Source organism: Sorex araneus, chromosome 3 (assembly GCF_027595985.1).
Source record: "Sorex araneus isolate mSorAra2 chromosome 3, mSorAra2.pri, whole genome shotgun sequence".
Taxonomy (NCBI): domain Eukaryota; kingdom Metazoa; phylum Chordata; class Mammalia; order Eulipotyphla; family Soricidae; genus Sorex; species Sorex araneus.
The window spans coordinates 96,806,505-96,824,367 of NC_073304.1; the positions used below are offsets into that span (position 1 = coordinate 96,806,505).

The 17,863-nt window shown below is 58.2% G+C and overlaps 1 protein-coding gene across 1 annotated transcript in view; it reads left to right on the plus strand.

Annotated features, from left to right (window-relative positions):
• The window catches only part of TMEM266 (transmembrane protein 266), a 118,852-nt gene that overhangs the window by 79,109 nt on the left and 21,880 nt on the right, over positions 1-17,863 (plus strand). Inside the window, exons 6-8 of the mRNA XM_055131036.1 lie at positions 8,126-8,182; positions 9,231-9,369; positions 12,988-13,103. Coding sequence (XP_054987011.1) covers positions 8,126-8,182; positions 9,231-9,369; positions 12,988-13,103 — 312 coding nt within the window. The remainder of the gene's footprint in view (positions 1-8,125; positions 8,183-9,230; positions 9,370-12,987; positions 13,104-17,863) is intronic.

Sequence of the window (17,863 nt, forward strand, 5' to 3'; positions counted from 1 at the left end):
TCTCACATTTTGAAGGCAGGGCTGGGCCTCGGGGCTGGGGGACCCCTGGTCTGGCCGTGGGCCGGGCAGCAGTTACCCCAGGCCCTCTGGGACCTTCTCTCCCAGGAGTCCCCCTCGCAGACCCCCGCGCCCGTTCCTCCTCTCACACAGCCCACGCTGCCTCTGCGACGGTGGCCGGCGTGTCCCGCCTTCCCGGGGCCCCTCCCGGTCTCCCTCCGCAGCCACGCGATCTCCTTGACCTGAGCCTCGGGAAATGCGTCGCGGCTGCGTCTGCCGACAATAATGTTGAGCCAGTTGCTCCGGCGCCTCTGGCCGCGCCCGCCGCTGCTTTGGTTTTTATCGGCTCTGCAGAATTTATGGCCCCGTGTTAATCAGCCGTTCCCCTTCCTGTCACCGCCTGAGACAGGCCACCTGAAACAGGCCAGCCGCTGTGAGGAGATGCACCCCCCACCTGCCACCAGGAGGGCCCGGAGCCCCCAGGGGGCCCAGAACAAGAGCTGAGGGGCTGGGGACCAGGACGGCATCCCTGGTCTGGGACCTTTCGAGTCTGCGTAGGGCTGTGTCGGGGAGCCCACAGCAGGGCTGATGGAGGAGGCACAGGGTACACACACGCACACACATGCACACATGCACACATGCGCGCACACACACATATGCACACATGTGTGTGCATACACATATACGAACACGCACACCCATATGCATGCACACAAACACATGCACATACACACATACGTGTGCACATACATGCATACACATGCGTGTGCACACACACACACACACACATAGCCTGTAGTGGGAAGGAGGAGGCACATGGCACCCCAGGGAGGGAACCGGGCAGAGCTCAGAAAGTGCTAGAAGGGTCTTCTGGAGGTACCCTTGCCCCTAAGAGGTCAGGCATGTGCCATGACTGGGGCCCCTCAAGGGAAGGGCAGGGACCGAGTGTCCGTCCAGAGCAGGTGAGGCGGCCTGTTTGCCACTGAAAGTCCCCCTGACAATGCCAAGGTCTCCCTCACGTGAGCTTTCGTGAGAGCTTTCTCTTTCACTTTTTTTGGGGGGGCAGATATTTGGGGTACACCCAGCAATGCTCAGGGCTTACTCCTGGCTCTGCACTCAGGGGTCACTCCTGGCTGACCTGGGAACCCACATGGGGTGCCAGGTATTGAGCCCTGGTCAGCCATGTGCAAGGCAAACGCCCTCCCCACTGTACCATCTCTCCAACCCCACTGGCATTTTCTTTCTCTCCAGCTCTCTTCCCCTCCCCTCGCCTCCCCTCCCCCCCTCCTCCCCTTCTCCCTGCTGACCCTCAGGAGCTGCCCCCAGCTCTGTCCCTCCCACCATGCTCAGAGCACCCAGCAGGGCAGGGATTGAACCCTGGGCTCAGTCCTTTGAGCTCCTGTCAGCTCAGAGGCCGTCCACTTGGGTCCTCTGGGAAAGAAGGCCGGGGGGTTGGGGGGTGAGCAGCCTGCGGGTGTAGCCGGGTAGCCCAGGGTGCAGAGCTCTGGCCTGAACTCAGGCCTCTGCAGTCCTGTGTGAGCAGAATGAGGGCGAGGGGGAGTGGGGAGGCCAGAGCCAGGGTCCGGTACTGAGAAGGAAAGGACCCCGGCCTGGGGCGGGCAGCCCTCAGGGCACTCCCCCAGGCCCAGGGGCCAGCTGCCGGCTCACACCAGCTCAGCAGGACCCGGGGGCCTGTGTGACTCTCCAGCAAGTTCCAAGGGTTCAGTGTGTGCTGGGGGAGGGGGCGGGGGGAAGGGAGCTTGTCACCGTCAGATGGGGTGGCCTGCTGGGGGAGGGGGTGCATTGACATTGACGTGCTGGGAATTGGGCTGAGGCCTCGGGAAGTGGACGTCACAGGAACGGCAGGTGGACCCTCAGGCAGCTGCCGTTCCTCAGAGGGAGGCCGGGGTGGGGGCGGGTGGTGGGAGGCTCCTTCCGGCACCCAGAGGCCCAGGGGCTTTGTTACTGCCCAGCTCAGCCTCCCCGAGGGATGGCTGGGTCCCCTGGGAGCTGCCTGCTGGCCTCGCCCGAGAGGCTGCTTCTGTGAGGGTCTCTCCTGCCTGTGCCCAGGGGCAGTCAGGGAGCCTCATCAGCTGGAAGGGAGTATGGGGTGGGCAGGGCGGGGAGTGCGCTGGGCTCCGTCCTCTGAGATGTGAGCACGCATTGGGGAGCCCTCCGTGTCTGATGAGAACGCCACCTGAGGGAGCCAGTTTGGCCCACTGAGTTGCTGTGTGGTCTTAGGCAGATGTCTCCCCCTCTCTGGGCCACAGCTTCCCCAGCATTCAAGTGAGAAGTTGGCCCCACCCCACTCGAGGCTGATGTTCCAGAAGCAGGGAGAGAGACGCTGTCTCCCTCTCCACACATGCACGGGGAGAGGCGAGAACTTCAGGGCGCTGCTCCTGCCCCCCGCCCCCCCGCCCCCCCACCAAAGCGAGCCACATATTCTGGCCCAAGTCTGGTGGGAACATGGCTGCCCCACAGCCTCTCAGGACACCCCCCAGGATAAGGAGGGGTGCATGGAGGTGGGCTCCCCGAGCAGGGGGGCGAACCCCAGCAACACCCTAGGGGTTTGGCAAGCTGCCGTGATCTGCCCTGTGTGGGCCCCTCCCACCCGCCCTGGCCATCAGCACCAGCAGAAACCCACAGCCATGGTCCCAGCGGGCTTTCTGCCGCCACCAGGAGGCCCTCGGGTCTGGCGGCGCCACCGCGCAGGACCGTCAGGCGGCTAAGAGGCGGCAGCTCCCACAGGGATGTGTTTATCCCCAGTTTCCCGGCAGGCGCGAGGAAGTGTGTGTGGAAGTGGGGGTGTGGCTGTTTTCCAGCAGGGAGCCGCATCCTCTCTGGGGGAGAAGGTGCGGTGCTCCTCTCTGCCCTGCTGGGGCCCCGTAGGACTGGGCACTTCCTCCAGGAAGGCCTGGGCGGTGCTTTCTGCCCAGGGGATGGCCAGCGGCTAGGCCTCTCCCGGCTCTGTCCTCCCTGCAGGCTCAGCCCAGACGCTCTTCAACTTCTTCCTTGATGCTTGTCCCGAGCAGCCTGTGGGACCCCTGCTCTGAGCCCCACAGGGAAGGGGACGCCTGTTCCCAGCCCTGCCACACAGCTTGTCTCCCAGCTGTGGCCAAGCAGAGGGACAGGTGCTCATTCTATTCCTCGTCTCCCCCCATCGCTTGGCAGAGGGTTGGGTATCACACCCCACTATTGGAAGACAAGAATCAAGCATGAGAAATCGCCCTGAGAGACCTGGCTTCTGGGCCCGAGGAGTGGCTGGAAGGGTGGGATTCCACAGTGCATGTGGGAGCCCCAGGGTTTGGACTCTGGCACCGCATGGCCCCCCAGCCCCTCCCTCTCAAATCTGATTTCTGCCTTTTCACTGGCTGTGACCTTGATATCGATCTTATGGGGCAGGGCAGTGGCATCAAGAAGGGATGGAAGATACCTCTTTAGATGGTGTCAAGCATTGACTAGTGACATGCTTGTTAGCCCCCTTCCCCCCGACAGGGACTGACCATGTCAGAGGGGGCTGAGCCCAGCGACGTCATATTTAAAGTCCTGCTCTGGCTCTGAGCTGCCCCAGATGGCCCCAGTCTACGTCACACAGCATCTTCAGGAGAGAAAAGGGTGCCCGTCCAGACGTCTGGCCTCAGAAGAAGACTGTGGCAACAGGCAGGGCCCTCGGGGACGACAGTCCAAAAGCAGGTCCTTGGTACCTCCTGTGTCTCACCCGTCCACCCCAGAATGAGCTGCGAGGCTCCATCCCATCCCCTGGACGTATAAAAAGCAAAACGATCTCCAGGCAGGGGAGCACACGCAAGCACGAGACAGCCAGGACCCTGGTTTGGTCCTTGGCAGTGCGGGGTCCCCTGATCACTGCACAGCCCTAGAAATAGGCCTTGGGCTTCACTGGGGTATCCCAGCAGCCCCCCTCCCCCCCAAAAGCAACAATCAGCCTTCTTCATGCTGGCGCAGCTAATCCTGCCCATCCTAGGAAACCTGGGAGACAGACTGGCAGAGTGAGGGGAGCAGCTGCTTCGCCACCCTCGGGGTCCCCACTGTTGGTTCCGCGTGTAGCCCGCGAGTCACGCCCGGTGAGACACGGGGACACACTTGTTCCTTCCGAGAAAGGGCACCCAGTGGACCCCATTTCACAGGAAACTGCTTTTTTTTTTGTCACACCCGGCAATGCACAGGGGCCACTCCTGGCTCTGCACTCAGGAATTACTCCTGGCGGTGCTCGGGGGACCATATGGGATGCTGGGAATCGAACCTGGGTCGGCCACGTGCAAGGCAAATGCCCTACCCGCTGTGCTGTTGCTCCAGCCTCAGAAACTGCTTTCTTTCTGTAAAAAAAAAAAAAAAAAGAAAATTTTTAAAAAATTGAATCACTGTGAGATACAGTTACAAAGCTGTTCATGGTTGGATTCTAGTCCTATAGTGTTCCAACCCCCCTCCCTTTACCAGTGTACATTTCTCACCACCAGTGACCCCAGTTTTCCTCCCACCACCCTCCCCCAGGCTATCTCTATGGCTAGCATTTTTCTTCTCTCTCTCTCTCTCTCTCTCTCTCTCTCTCTCTCTCTTCTTCTTCTTCTTCTTCTTCTTCTTCTTCTTTTCTCTGACATTTTTCTTCTCTCTCTCTCCCCTTTTGTTTTTTTTTTCAATTTTATTTTCATAAAGCTGTTCACAATAATGGATTGCATTCAATATTTCAACACCAATTTCACCACCATTACACCTTCCCACCACTATTATTATTTCAAATTTTCCCACCACCACTCAAGCCTGCCCCACAGGCAGAGGCTAAATAATTTATTTTGTATGAGATGGTGCATGGCCGCAAAAGTAGCCGCATGCTCCTGGAATTCTAAAATTTTAAATAATTGGGGTCTAGAGACATCTCTGCCACCGCTGGCTGCTCTCTTCTGAGATTCATTTGTGGATCTGTGAATCAGGGCCGTTAATGCACTTAAATGACACCCAAGGGCAGTTCTTGGGCGTGACTGCCAGGAACCTGGAAGGGCGGGGAGATGGGAAGAGGCAGCCCATTCCCAACTCCGTCAAGCCGGGGTTTTCAGTCACTGGTCCCGCATACCTGAGTTTATCGGTGGATTCATTCTCAAGTGGCGGAGGTGGGGTGGGGGACGCTCTCTCCTTTGGGCATTATGGTTTGCAATACAGATACTGAGAGGTTATCATGCTTGTCCCTCTGCCTACTTTCAGCATGCAGTTCTGATCCAGAGTGATCATTTCCAACTACCTCTGTCATAGTTACCCCTTGTCTAACAGGAGGAAACTTTTCCCATCTGTCCATTCCCAGTTGTATCCAGACCCATATCCATGCAGTCGGGGGCAGTCCGTCTGTGTGGCCTGTAAAATTAGGAAACAGGAGCAGAATACAGGGCATGTACAGGGGTCACTCGGCCTCACCGACCGTTTACTGGGCCTTTAATGGGGTTTGTTGCCAACACCCGATTCTCTTTCCTGGTGGACCGTCTGTCCCCCTTGGCCTTTCTGGTCCTGTTGTAGCACCTCCGAACGCTAGGGGGCGCGCTCGCACTGCCCCTCCGGCCCTCTCAACCACGTCGGGGGCGCTCCCCTCCCCACCCCACCGGAGGCTGCCTGGGGGCGCCCAGGAAGGTTTCTGGCATTTTTCTGGGGCTGGAATTTAGTGTCTACTTGCTGCTTCCGTGGGTGTGGGTGGGAGGGAGCCTGTGCAGACAGGCCATCAGGGAAACCCCTAGGAGGAGGGGTTTCCCTGGGGGTGGGGAGGAGAGACCCCGGGGGTCCCCCAGCCTGGGAATCTGCATTCTGGCGACCTCCTCTTGGGGCTGGAGCAGCAGGAGGTCCTGCCTTCATGGAGAGGATGGTAGTTTAGGGGTAGGGGATCAGTCCGACCTGGAAAACAGCACAGTCTTTGAGGAAGAAGTGCACTTATCTGCTGGCTTGGGTGGGGAGGTGGGGGGTCACACACCTGGGGGTGCTCAGGGCTTACTCCTGGTCCTGCACTCAAGGATCACTCCTGGAGGGTTCAGAGAACCAGATATTGTGCTGGGGATTGAACCCGTGTTGGCCACATGCTGGGCAAAGGCTGGGGTCCATCCATGGTTTTTTTGTTGTTGTTTTTTGTTTTTTATATAATAGTACAGTGGGTAGGGTATTTGCCTTGCACGAGGCCGACCTGGGTTGATTCCTCCGTCCCTCTCGGAGAGCCTGGCAAGCTACTGAGAATATCCCGCCCGCACAGCAGAGCCTGGCAAGCAACCCATGGTATATTCAATATGCCAAAAACAGTAACAACAAGCCTCACAATGGAGATGTTACTGGTACCCGCTCAAGCAAATCAGTGAACAATGGGGGCGACAATGCTACAGTGCTATACTAAATGCAGACACACGGTATCAGAATGATAGTACAGTGGCTAAGGCGTTTGCCTTGTACACGGCCAACCCGGGTTCAATCTTCAGCATCCCATATGGTCCCCTGAGCACCACCAGGAGTAATTCCTGAGTGCAGAGCCAGGAGTAACCCCTAAGCATCGCTGGGTGTGACCCTCAAAAAAACCAACAAAACAAAACAAAACAAAAAAACCCTAAACACAGACACACAGCCCTGGGTCTTCTGGCTGGGCTACGAGAATATGGAAGGACATGGCTGGTGTGGCTCAGAGAATCGGGAATCCCAGCCAAGGAAGGGCCTGCAGACAAATGCGCCGGGATAGCCCTAGAACAGCGGGGTGGGGGCTTTTTGGAGAAAAACGTTCTCTGAGAGAAGAAAGCACCCCAAGGACATGAGAGCCTTGGCTGAGGCTTTAAGGATTAGACATCCACGGCGCCCGTGTTGGCTCATCCGCAGCAGGTGATCTTGCCGTGTCTAGGCCGGGGGCTAAGGGTGCAGAGAAATCAGACAGGCTCTCGGGCCCGTTCAGGTTGGTGTTCCAGGAGCTGTAGGAGCACGGAGGGAAGAGGCATGTGGTGCGCAGAGGGGACAGCGGGGCCCAGGCCAGGACACTGGGCAGGGAAGAGAGAAGGGAACGAGTCTGCTGAGCACTGCCTGGAACCAGAAAACCAAATCCAGGGGCGCCGGCAGGGACAGGGTTCCCATCTCTGCTGGGGACACAGCCGCAGTCAGAGAAGATACCGTGGGAACCCAGGTGGTGGGGGTCCAGCAGGCTTCCCTCTTGTTGTCCCCAACGGCTTACGCTCACACCCGTGCACCCACATTCTAGTCTTTGGAAGAGAGGGCAGGGCAGAACAGAATCCCCAGAAGGGCACTATCTATCTATCTATCTATCTATCTATCTATCTATCTATCATTTTTTGCTTTTTGGGTCATACCCAGCAATGCACAGGGGTTACTCCTGGCTCTGCACTCAGGAATTACCCCTGGCGGTGCTCAGGGGACCATATGGGATGCTGGGACTCGAACCTGGGTCTGCTGCGTGCAAGGCAAACACCCTTCCCGCTGTGCTATTGCTCCAGCCCCGAAAGGGCACTGTTGGGACCTTGTACTCCTCTGCTCCTCATGAACCATTGGCCGGAACCCTGGTCATAGGTCCACTCCAGAAGCAAGGAAGTCTGGGAAATGTAGCAAGGAAGTCTGGGAAATGTAGTCTTTAGCTGGGCGGCCAGTCCAAAGCACCAATGACTATCTTAGGAGAGAAGAAGGAATGGAGGGAGGGAAGCCATCCCGCTTGGGAACAGAAGGAGAAAGGGGAGAAAGCACCAATGACTATCTTAGGAGAGAAGAAGGAATGGAGGGAGGGAAGCCATCCCGCTTGGGAACAGAAGGAGAAAGGGGAGAAAGCACCAATGACTATCTTAGGAGAGAAGAAGGAACAGAGGGAGGGGAGCCATCCCGCTTGCGAACAGAAGGAGAAAGGGGAGAAAGCTCAGTTTGTATACAACCAGAGAGCGAGTCTTACCTCTGGAGTACTGTACCAAACACCAGGCTGGGGCTGCGGTGGGTTGAGCCGTGGGTGGGGATGGCAAAGCTGTTGTCCCGTTATTGAACAAGCCCAGCTCTGGATTTTGAGCCCTGGGGCCTTCTCTATTGGGGGGTGGAGTGGGCAGGGGTGGGGGGAAGAGTCGAACTCACCAGCCGTTGTCTTTCCTCTCTTCTCCCTTCCTCTCCTCAGACTGTCCTACGGATTGTGGTGCTTGGGATCTGGGATTACATCGAAAACAAAATAGAGGTAATGACCCGTGTCCTTTCGTGGCACCACAGCCGGGCACCCGGGAGGCTGGGCCTGGGCTCTCCGGCGTCCCTGATGGGGACTCTTTCTGTTCTGGATGAGTTCCGCAGGCACGGCGTCAGCTGTGCAGGAGGGAAGAGGGGACAGACTTAGAAAGTTCCAGCGAAGGCACTGTGTGGGGGGGATCTCCCTGAAATTCAGCATTTTGTTGTTATCCTCTAGTTGTTTTTGAGAGCTTTTGAAATGTGTGTTGGGGGTTTGCTTGGGTTGTCTTTGAAACAAAGCGACTGTAAAGTGACCCAGTGTTTGCAGAGCCAGGAGGAACAAGGGAAGTGCTAGCAGCTTCCCTGTCTGCAGAACAAACAAGCCATCTGCCTCGTGCAGGGGTGCAGGGGTGAGGGAGGAAGGGCCCCTCGGTTGGGGGGATTTTTGTATCCCCATGCCCAGCCCTGCCTCACCTCTCTCCATCCACCTTGTCACCTCTTTGGTCCTGGTGCTGGGGGCTGATGCCAGAGACCAGCCGTGGAAATCTCAGAGCACGGCCAGGCTGGACCAAGCCAACGGGCACTCAGGGCCCGGGGTTCACCAGTGAGGCTGGTCCCCCTGTCCCGGCCTGACCCTCCGCGGGTTCTGAGATTTGCTCCAGCTGGAGGGGAGATCTGGACGCTGGACCCAGGCTGTCCCAGGAGAAGGGGGCTCCCATGGCCTGTGCTTACCCCCCACTTCCAGCCGGCCTGCAGGGTCCATGCAGCCTGGCCCTATTCAGAGCAGTGACAAGATGCTGGGAGGGGCTGCCTAGACAGAGGCCTGAGAGAGTTGAGGTCATTTGAGGGAACAGAGAGAGGGCAGGGGCAGGTCCAGGAGCAGGACGGTCAAGCCTGGCGGTCAAGGAGTGGCAGGTGGGATGATGGACAGCGGTGACCTTCTCAAGGGGTGGGGTGTCGCAGGGGGAGGGAAGGGGTGGCTCTCCTGCTCCACCTGACCTGGGGTGTGGCTCCTGGGCCTTCAGGAGCTGGTCCAGGGCACTGAACGCCGCCCCCTCCCGCAGGTATTTGACGGTGCAGTCATTATTCTGTCCTTGGCGCCCATGGTGGCGTCCACCGTGGCCAACGGGCCCCGGAGCCCCTGGGATGCCATCAGCCTCATCATTATGCTCCGGATGTGGCGGGTAAAGAGAGTCATTGATGGTGAGTGGTCTGAGGTGCCCATGGGGCCGCCCGAACACCAGGGGTCACCCCGGGCAACCCCAGCAGGGCTGTCCACTGAGAGGCGAGAGGCTGTGAGCAGTGGGGGACGAGCCAGCAGCCCAGGGTTGGGTTCCAGACCTGCACTGCTCCCTCGGCCACACACATTCACGGGCCGCCAGGTGCCCTTCGTGAGAGATGGTCCCTTTGTCCCCACACAGCCACTCCAGGAGGCCTGCAGGTTGGAGAGATTCGCTTGGTACAGACTCTCTTACTCGGCCAGAGAGATAGTACAGCAGGAGAGGCGTTTGCCTGGCACGCAGCTAACCAGGTTCCATCCCTGGCACCCCGTATGGTACCCCGAGCATTGCCAGGAGGGATCCCTGAGCACAGAGCCAGGGGTAAGCCCTGAGCACCGCCAGGTGTGGCTCCGAAACAAAAAACACAAACAAATCTCTTTTTCTGTTCAAGACCAAGGGGAGTGGTGGGGGGGAGGGACTGGCTTGCTGGACATGCCTGGACATGCTTCAGGGCCACCACTCCCCTCCCCAACTCTCAGGACTGGAAGCCAATTCTAAAACTCCAGGCTGCATGCAGCTGACCTGTTTGAATCTCAGCACCACCAAAGGTCCCCTGAGCACCACCAGGGATCACTCCTGAGCACATAGGGAGGAATAGGTCTGCAGCAACTTGTAGGGGTCACTCAAAATCTGTCTGTCCCTTCCTACCCCGCAACAAAAACCCCACTCTATGATAAAATAGCGAGGGTCCTTCCAGCCTGGCTTTAGGGTCACGATGCAGCAGGGAGGCTGGCCAGCACCCCCTCTGGGTAGGCAGGATGGACGGCTGTGGGGTCTCTGAGCCTCAGGGCTGGGCCCCTCTCCCTGGTCCCCACCCTCTGTCCCACCCTGGGCATTTGCCATCTCAGGAGACTCAGAACCCTCCTGGTCAGCAGACTGGAGTGGGGTTGAGTCCAGTTTTGGGAGCCCCAGCTGGGAAGGTTCTGGAAGATCACCTAGTCACTTATTTGGGCAGATGGGGAAACTGAAAGGCCAGAGCCATAGCACAGCGGGGAGGGCACTTGCTTTGCATGTGGCCGACCCGGATTCAATCCCCGGCATCCCATCTAGTCCCCTGAGCCTGCCAGGAGTATCCCTGAGAGCAGGGCCCTGAGCATAGCCGCATGTGGCCCCCAAAAGCAAACAGATAAACTGAGGTCAGAAGGGATGAGGCTCACACTGTAAATCTGGCTCTGAGCAAAGACCCCCCCACCTGTCACCTTTGGGTCCCCCACCGCTTGGCAGGGGGTCTGAGCCGTTCACTGTTCCCTGCCTGCTCAGAGCCTGCTCCTGGCTCTGTCCCCGGGAAGGTGCCGTGGGTGGGAGCTGTGCCCGCTGGCTGGCCCTGTCTGCCCACTGTGGGCAGCTGCGTGCCCTCCCGCCGCTGACCTCCACATCCCCACTGTGAATGCTCTTCTCAACAGCCCCCGTATCTCCCGAACCTCCAGGCCCCAGAGGGTCTCTCTCCCTGCCCTGAACTGGCTTTTGCTGGGAGCTGCACAGGCAGACGTGGGAGGGGGCTGCAGGCAGGCCCCCAGGACCCGGGAACTGCTTCCGGGTTAGAAGCAGGCAGCGTGTCCTGTTTCCCTTCTCCGAGTATCTCTGCAGATGTGCAGAGACCATCTGAAGGTGGCCAGGCCGGGGGAGGAGGGCAGAGATGTGGAGAGGTCCAGAGTCAGAGGGAAACACACAGGGATGTTTCCAGGGGCATCTGGAGGACTGAGGTCAGAGAGGTGGGAGAAGAGAGCACCAGGCAAAGACTGGGGGTGCATTTGGTGGGGGAGTGAGAGTTGATACCGAGACTTCCAGAAGCTCCAAGAACTAATCAAGGGGATTGGAGAGAGACAAGATCAGGGAAAGCACTTGCCTTGCACACAGACTATCTGAAGTCAATCCGGCATCCCCATAAGGTCCCCCGAGCACCACCAGGAGTGATCCCTGAGCATTGCCAGGTATGGCCCTAAAAACTACCGAAGGAAAGGGATGGTCCCTGGGGATTATTAGGTGGTGGGAAGTGGTGGTGGGGGAATCTTCCAGCCCTGAGTGCAGGCACTCTCCTCTGGATCTCAGGACCGTCTGTAACAGAGGGCCCATGTGATGTATGCCAAAGAGCAGCTTCTTTTTCTCACATGCAAACTTGCAGGAAGCACTGTCCCAGGCTGCTAGGATGTTCTCTACAATTCAGGTTCCAGCCTCCTGTCGTCTGTTCTTCTGTTGCACATGGGCTGCTGTCCAGAGTCATGGAAGGGCCTAAGATAGCTGCGCTGGTGCCAGCCATCACATCCTCATCCCCATTGCAGCCAGGAGGGAGATGTAAAGAGGCCATTGTCAATGGAAGGGCTCCATCGTCTCTCTTCTTAAACATCTTTCTTGATATATATACTTCACAATCCCATAAAATGTACCCATTTAAAGTGCACAAGGGCTGCAGCAATAGCTGCGGGTAGGGCGTTTGCCTTGCACGCAGCCAACCGGGTTCGGATCCCAGCATCCCATATGGTCCCCTGAGCACCAGGTGTAACCCAAAAAGCAAAAAATAAATAAATAAAGTGCACAAATCAGTGGTTACTAGTATCTTTATAGAGTTGTACCACTGTTACAAGCTATTACGTTTAGATCATTTTTATCATTTAGAGAAAAAAAAAAACAATGTTTATTAGCCATCACTGCCCCCCTCCACCCTCAGCTCTCGACCCCCAGGCTACTCTCTGGAGATGCGCCTCTCGGGGCCTTTCCTGTGGCTGAGGCCAAGGGTCTGTGATCTTTCCCACCTTCTTCTCTCTCCACGCACTATCCTTCCCTGCTGCCGTCCAGCCACCTCCGCGGCCAGCTCAGCCATGTCTCAGCTGTCCTCAGAGTGGGGGCACCCTGGTCATTTCCACATTGGGCTGCCGTGAACATGTACCCAAGTATCTGCGTGCATCTGTGTTTTCATTTGTTCGTAGTCCCCAGAGGAGCACATGCTGGTCCTGTGGCCACTCTTGGCTTTATCACTATTACTGTTATTGAAGGGGAGCGGCTGGAACATCCTTGCCGCTCCTGACTCTGCCCAGGGATCCCTCCTGGCTGTGCTTGAGGGTCCGTATATGGTGCCAGGAGTCAAGACGGGATCAGCTGTGTGCAAAGCGCGCTCCTTCAGCCCTTCACTATCTCTCTGGCCCGCCTTTTCCCACCTTCAACATTTTGAAACTGTCTTTTCCTAAGTGGCTGGTGTGTTTCACTTTCCCGCCAGCATTTTGTGAGGGTCCCAGGATTCCCCAGCAGCCTTTGATGGAGGCAGATTGCGGGGGCTGTTGAGTAACCACACCCCACACCCCCCAACCTCCAGATGTGGCCACAGATTCCCAAGACACAGAGGATTCTGGGAACACAGTCCTTGATCCCACCCACAAGGCACACGGGCCCCAGGAAAGGAGGGAAGCAGAGTGCCCTCGGTGCCAGGGCAGGGTCCTGCCCTCTCGGGCTCTCCGGGTCTTTGCACCCTCAGATGCCTCACCCGGGCCTTGAACTCCCGCCGGCCCCGCCAGCGCCCCACGTGCTTACGACCGGCTGTGTTTTCCAGCATACGTCCTGCCCGTGAAGGTGGAGATGGAGATGGTCATCCAGCAGTACGAGAAGGCCAAGGTCATCCAGGACGAGCAGCTGGAGAGGCTGACGCAGATCTGTCAGGAGCAAGGGGTAACTCACGGGCGGCCACTTCCCTTCTCCCGTTCCTGGTGGGGTGGACAGACAGAAGCCCAGCAGTGGGCAGGGGGCTCAGAGGGCGGCGGGGGCTGCTGCAGGCTCCTACTGCCAGGCTGCAGAGCTCAGTAGAAACCCAGCCTTGAGTGCAAGGAATGTTCTGGATCCAGGTGTGCAGGCCCACTGGCCCAGAGGGAACGAGCCAGGAGCCGGGTGTTAGTGGCAGGATCAGGGTGGTCCCCTCTGCCCCCTGGAGTCTCAGCAGCAGACCCCAAGTGTCCAGTGTCCATCAGGATATGGGCAGTCCAGCTGATCCCTTTCCATTTCCTCTGTCCCAATGCCAGGTGGCGGGCCTTTCAGGAGGGTCCTGAGGGGTCCCCTGCCCACCTGTCCAGCCGAATTCCTGTTTGAACACTATCCCATGGTGTCACCATCATTGGGACATGCTCTGGGCATCGCCTCACTGGGGTCTGGGTCTGCCCGTTGCTGAACTCTGCCACTCTGCGTGCAGGCTGCTGCCCTGGCATGTCCCTCCCCTCTCCACACACTCACCCCCCCTCAGTCTGCCCCCTCCCCTGCACCCCACAGCAACCTCCACAGGGCACACACCACTTCTTCGTGCCCTGGGGGCTCCCGAGCTTGTCCCCAGCCCTAGTCGAGTCTTGTTAAAGGTTTCAGGGGCGTCCCCAGACGCCTCAACTGCAACTTCTCTGAGCCGGAGGAGGCACAGCGAAGGCCACCCCACACAGAGCTCAGGAAAGTGGCCGGGGTCAGCTGCCCCATCCTCAAATCCTCCCCTGGGGGCGCGTGTCAGGACACCCACCTCTGTGCCCACACGGGGGCACCTCAGCCTCTCTGGCCAGTGCATGAGGTTCAGTGAGACGAGACGGGGACACAGCCATGGGAGCGTGACGTCTGGGGCTCCTGGGCATCACCTTCTGTCCTGGGGCAGGGCCGGAGGACACCACCTGCAGCCTCTCTCCACCCACCTGGCCACTAGCCTGTGTGCCCAGCATGCGGTGAGGTCCAGGGGGCTGGGGCCGGGATGGTCCTTAGGTAGAACCAGCTGTGGGGAAGCTGGTGCAGGGCCAGGCTGGGGGACTGCAGGAGGGAGACCAAGGTGAGGGGGTACGGCTCACAGGTGAGGGGTGTCGGCGCTGTAAGAGAGTAAGGTTCCCTCCTTACTGCAGCTGACCGCAGGAGCAGAAGGGTGAAGGGGGAGATTTAGAGGAGGGCCTGGGTGTTAGAGTTCCACCAGGGACCAGGTGTGGGGGAATTAGATGAGTTTGTTCAATTGCTGCTCTGTGTTGTTTCCAAATTTGGTCTTTGGGGGGAGGAAGCTGGGTTGGGCCACACCCATCAGGGCTCAGGGCTTACTCCTGGCTCTGTGCTCAGGGATCCCTCCTGGAGGTGCTTCGGGGAGCAGATGGGGTGCCGGGGGTCGGACCCTAATTGGCCACATGCACTTTCCCCACTGTACTTTGTCCTGGGGCTTACTTTCCCTGCTGATTTGCTCCTGTTTTGTGAGTGTGATGTGAGATGTGGGAGCTCCATGTCCCCCTTGGCCCTAGCACTGCTCCCCACTAGCAAACCGACCCTCCACCAGTGCCCCCTCTGTGGACCACCGTCCGCCCGAGTCTGGGGCTGCTGCACGTTCCTGTCGCTGGCACATTTTGTGACCACCCACAGCTCTCCTTCCCTGCTGAATTAATCTCCTGAGCACCATCATCTCAGCTTCCGCCCGGGTTGCTGTCATTTGACCTCTAACCATTTTTTTTGTGGCCGAAGACTAACATGGCCACTGTGATCTGAGCAGCACGTTCTTACCCAGTTGCCCACCAGGGTCTGGCATTATATCCGTGCCATGGTTACTGTGAACCATGCTGCCCTGAATCTAGGGGCACATTAAACTTAGGGCTTGGTCTTTCCATATTCTGCAGTCAACGCCTGATGCTGGATCGTACCCCAGTCCTTTTACTCGTGTTTTTGTGGCGAGTCTTCCCCCACCATTCCCTGTGATGTTATTGTCGGGCGGAGGTCACACATGCTGACTAGAGGTGCCTGCGTGTGTGTGTGTGTGTGTGTGTGTGTGTGTGTGTGTGTGTGTGTGTTTGTGGGGGGAGGGGTGGTGCACACTAAAGTGGTGCTTGGCAGGGGGCGCTGTGGAGCTCACATGCTCTTGGGGATGGGGACTCACATTCCTCCCTGAACACACACATACCGTGTGCAAAGATGGTACACTCTGCGGTAGTACCAGGGGTCCCAGACAGTCAAGTCGCATGTGGGTGACCCCTGGGCCCAAAGGTAAGGCCTCACACTTAGAAGCCGCAGGGCCATCTGGGTTCCTGCTTTCAGTTTGGAGGACTCTTGATGCTGCGGGGTTCACAGCTGGCATTTGCTGGATGCATCGAGCTGCCTTTGGGGGGAGGGCAGGAGTAGGGGTGGAGATGGGCGGGAAAGGCTGGGTGGAGAGGCCTTAGCACCATCCCTGGCCCCCACAACACCATCTCCAGCAAGGCCCAGGTCTGAGTGCAGGCTGAGAGCCTTCTGCAGTCAGTCACCCAGCGGGTAGGAGATAGATGCAGGGGAAGATGCAGAAAGCAGCTGCCCACACAGTGCCTCGACCCCGACACAGGCCTGTCACGCACAGCAGCCACTGCCTGAGGGCTGCAGGCCAAGGGCAAACCCGAAAGGCCAGCCACCTGCACAGTTCCTATGTTGAGCCTCCTGGGACCCGCCATGTTCCTGTGGATCTGGTCCAAGTCCCTCACACACACACATACACACACACACACAGACACACACACACACATATGCGCGCACGCAAACACACATACACACACACACACACACACACACACACACAGGGTCTCCTCCTTCCAGGGGCCTCACCCAGGGGAGCCTGCCCTGGATGGCGCACGGGAAAGCGCCAATATATAAAGACCGATTCCCTCTTGGAGTGACATCTGGAAAAGAGATGAGCAGAAGAAAAGCTGTTTTAATTGGAAAACCACCTGCAGCTCAGGTTCTTAGTTAAGACAGCAGGATAATGGCCGGGGGGCGGGGGGGTCCCCAGGAAAGGCCAGGCTGGAGGGGTGGGAACCAACTGCTCTAAGCCCGCCCCTCACCCAGGACCCCGTCCTGAGACAACAGATCCACCGCAGGAGGTAAGAGTGTAGTTCCCCAGGCACCAGGGACCCACAGCCCTTGAGAGCCACCCTGCCCGAAGGGCTGAGGGTGGTTTCCAGGGCAACACCACGGCCCAACCTGTGGCTCTGGATCCTAGCAGTGCCCCCGTGGGCCTTGGCTTTCCTCGTTGGGTAAAACCTTTGATGGAAGGCTGAGCATGCAGTAAGCAGCAGCTCTAAGAGAGTGAACCAGAGCCAGCCCCACGCCTGCTCCCCCACATGCACCCATTTTACAGTTAAAAAATAGAGGCATGGCAGGTAACAAGAGCTGTCAGGTAAATGAGGGCTCCGAGGGCAGAAACGGGGCCGGTGGCAAGCTGTGACCGCTCCCCCAGCTCGCCTTGTGCAGGACACGCTCGGCGCCACTTCCCCGTGCACACCTCTTCTCCTTGGACACGGTTACTGAGGTCACTCGACCAACCCAGTGGGACTCAAGCAACCAGCCCAGATGGGGCTCAGGGGCCTCCAGGATTGCTCCTGGTGGGGCTCGGAGCATGGCAGGGATGCAACTCGGGGCCTTGTGCAACCAGGTTTTTTTTTTTCTTTTTGGGTCACACCCAGCAATGCACAGGGCTGACTCCTGGTTCATGCACTCAGGAATTACTCCTGGTGGTGCTGGGGACCATATGGGATGCTGGGAATCAAACCCGGGTCAGCCACGTGCAAGGCAAATGCCCTACCCGCTGTGCTACCGCTCCAGCCCCTGTGTGACCAGGTTTGCGCCCTGACCGGAGCCATCTCCTGGCCCCCATACTAGCTTGGTGGCTGGAACTCCCAGACTTCAACAAGTTTTCAAACTGAGTCTTGTCTAAGAGACGACCGAAATCAGGGCCCTCGAAGAGTGAAGGAAATCGCATTCTCCCGGGGATGTATTGGTATAAATACGGGTCGTATCAGTATCAACTGTTACCGAGATTCCAAGGCTTTTATTTTTTTTGAGGGGGCTGGAGCGTTCATAGAGCAGGCAGGGCTCTGGCCTTGCATGTGGCCCACCTGGGTTTGATCCTGAGCACCCTACAGGGTCCCCCATGCCCCACCAGGAGAGATCCCTGAGCGCTGCTGGCTGTGGCCCCAAATAAAGAAAATAAAAGCAAGCTGGATTTACAGTACAGTTTCAGATGCATGGAGAAATGACAGGGATAGAACTTGGGCCCTTGTTTGGCCAGGTTTGCACCCCCACCGGAGAAACGACAGTCATCCAGACTTCCATTCTACCCCTCCCCCCCACTTCTCCTGCTCTCTTCAAAGTCTCCGTATTTTACCATTTCTGGACCCCAGGTCATGCTGAGTCATTGTGTCTCCTTGGCTCAGGCCCAGATGTCCCTTGCATTGACGAGCCCTGCTCAGGGGGTGTCTCGGGATCCCCCTCTGTGAGACGTGCTGATGCTTGTCACATGATCAGGTTGGCACTGTGGTCTGGGAACATGCGCCTTCCTCCTCCCTGTCCAGGCTCAGTGGCCAGTGCGACCCCTCACCAGGGACGCTACCTCGGGACACTAGTGGCTTAAGCATCACTTCCCAGAGACGACGCCCAGTGACCTGGCTGGCCATCTTCTGGCAGGAGAGCCT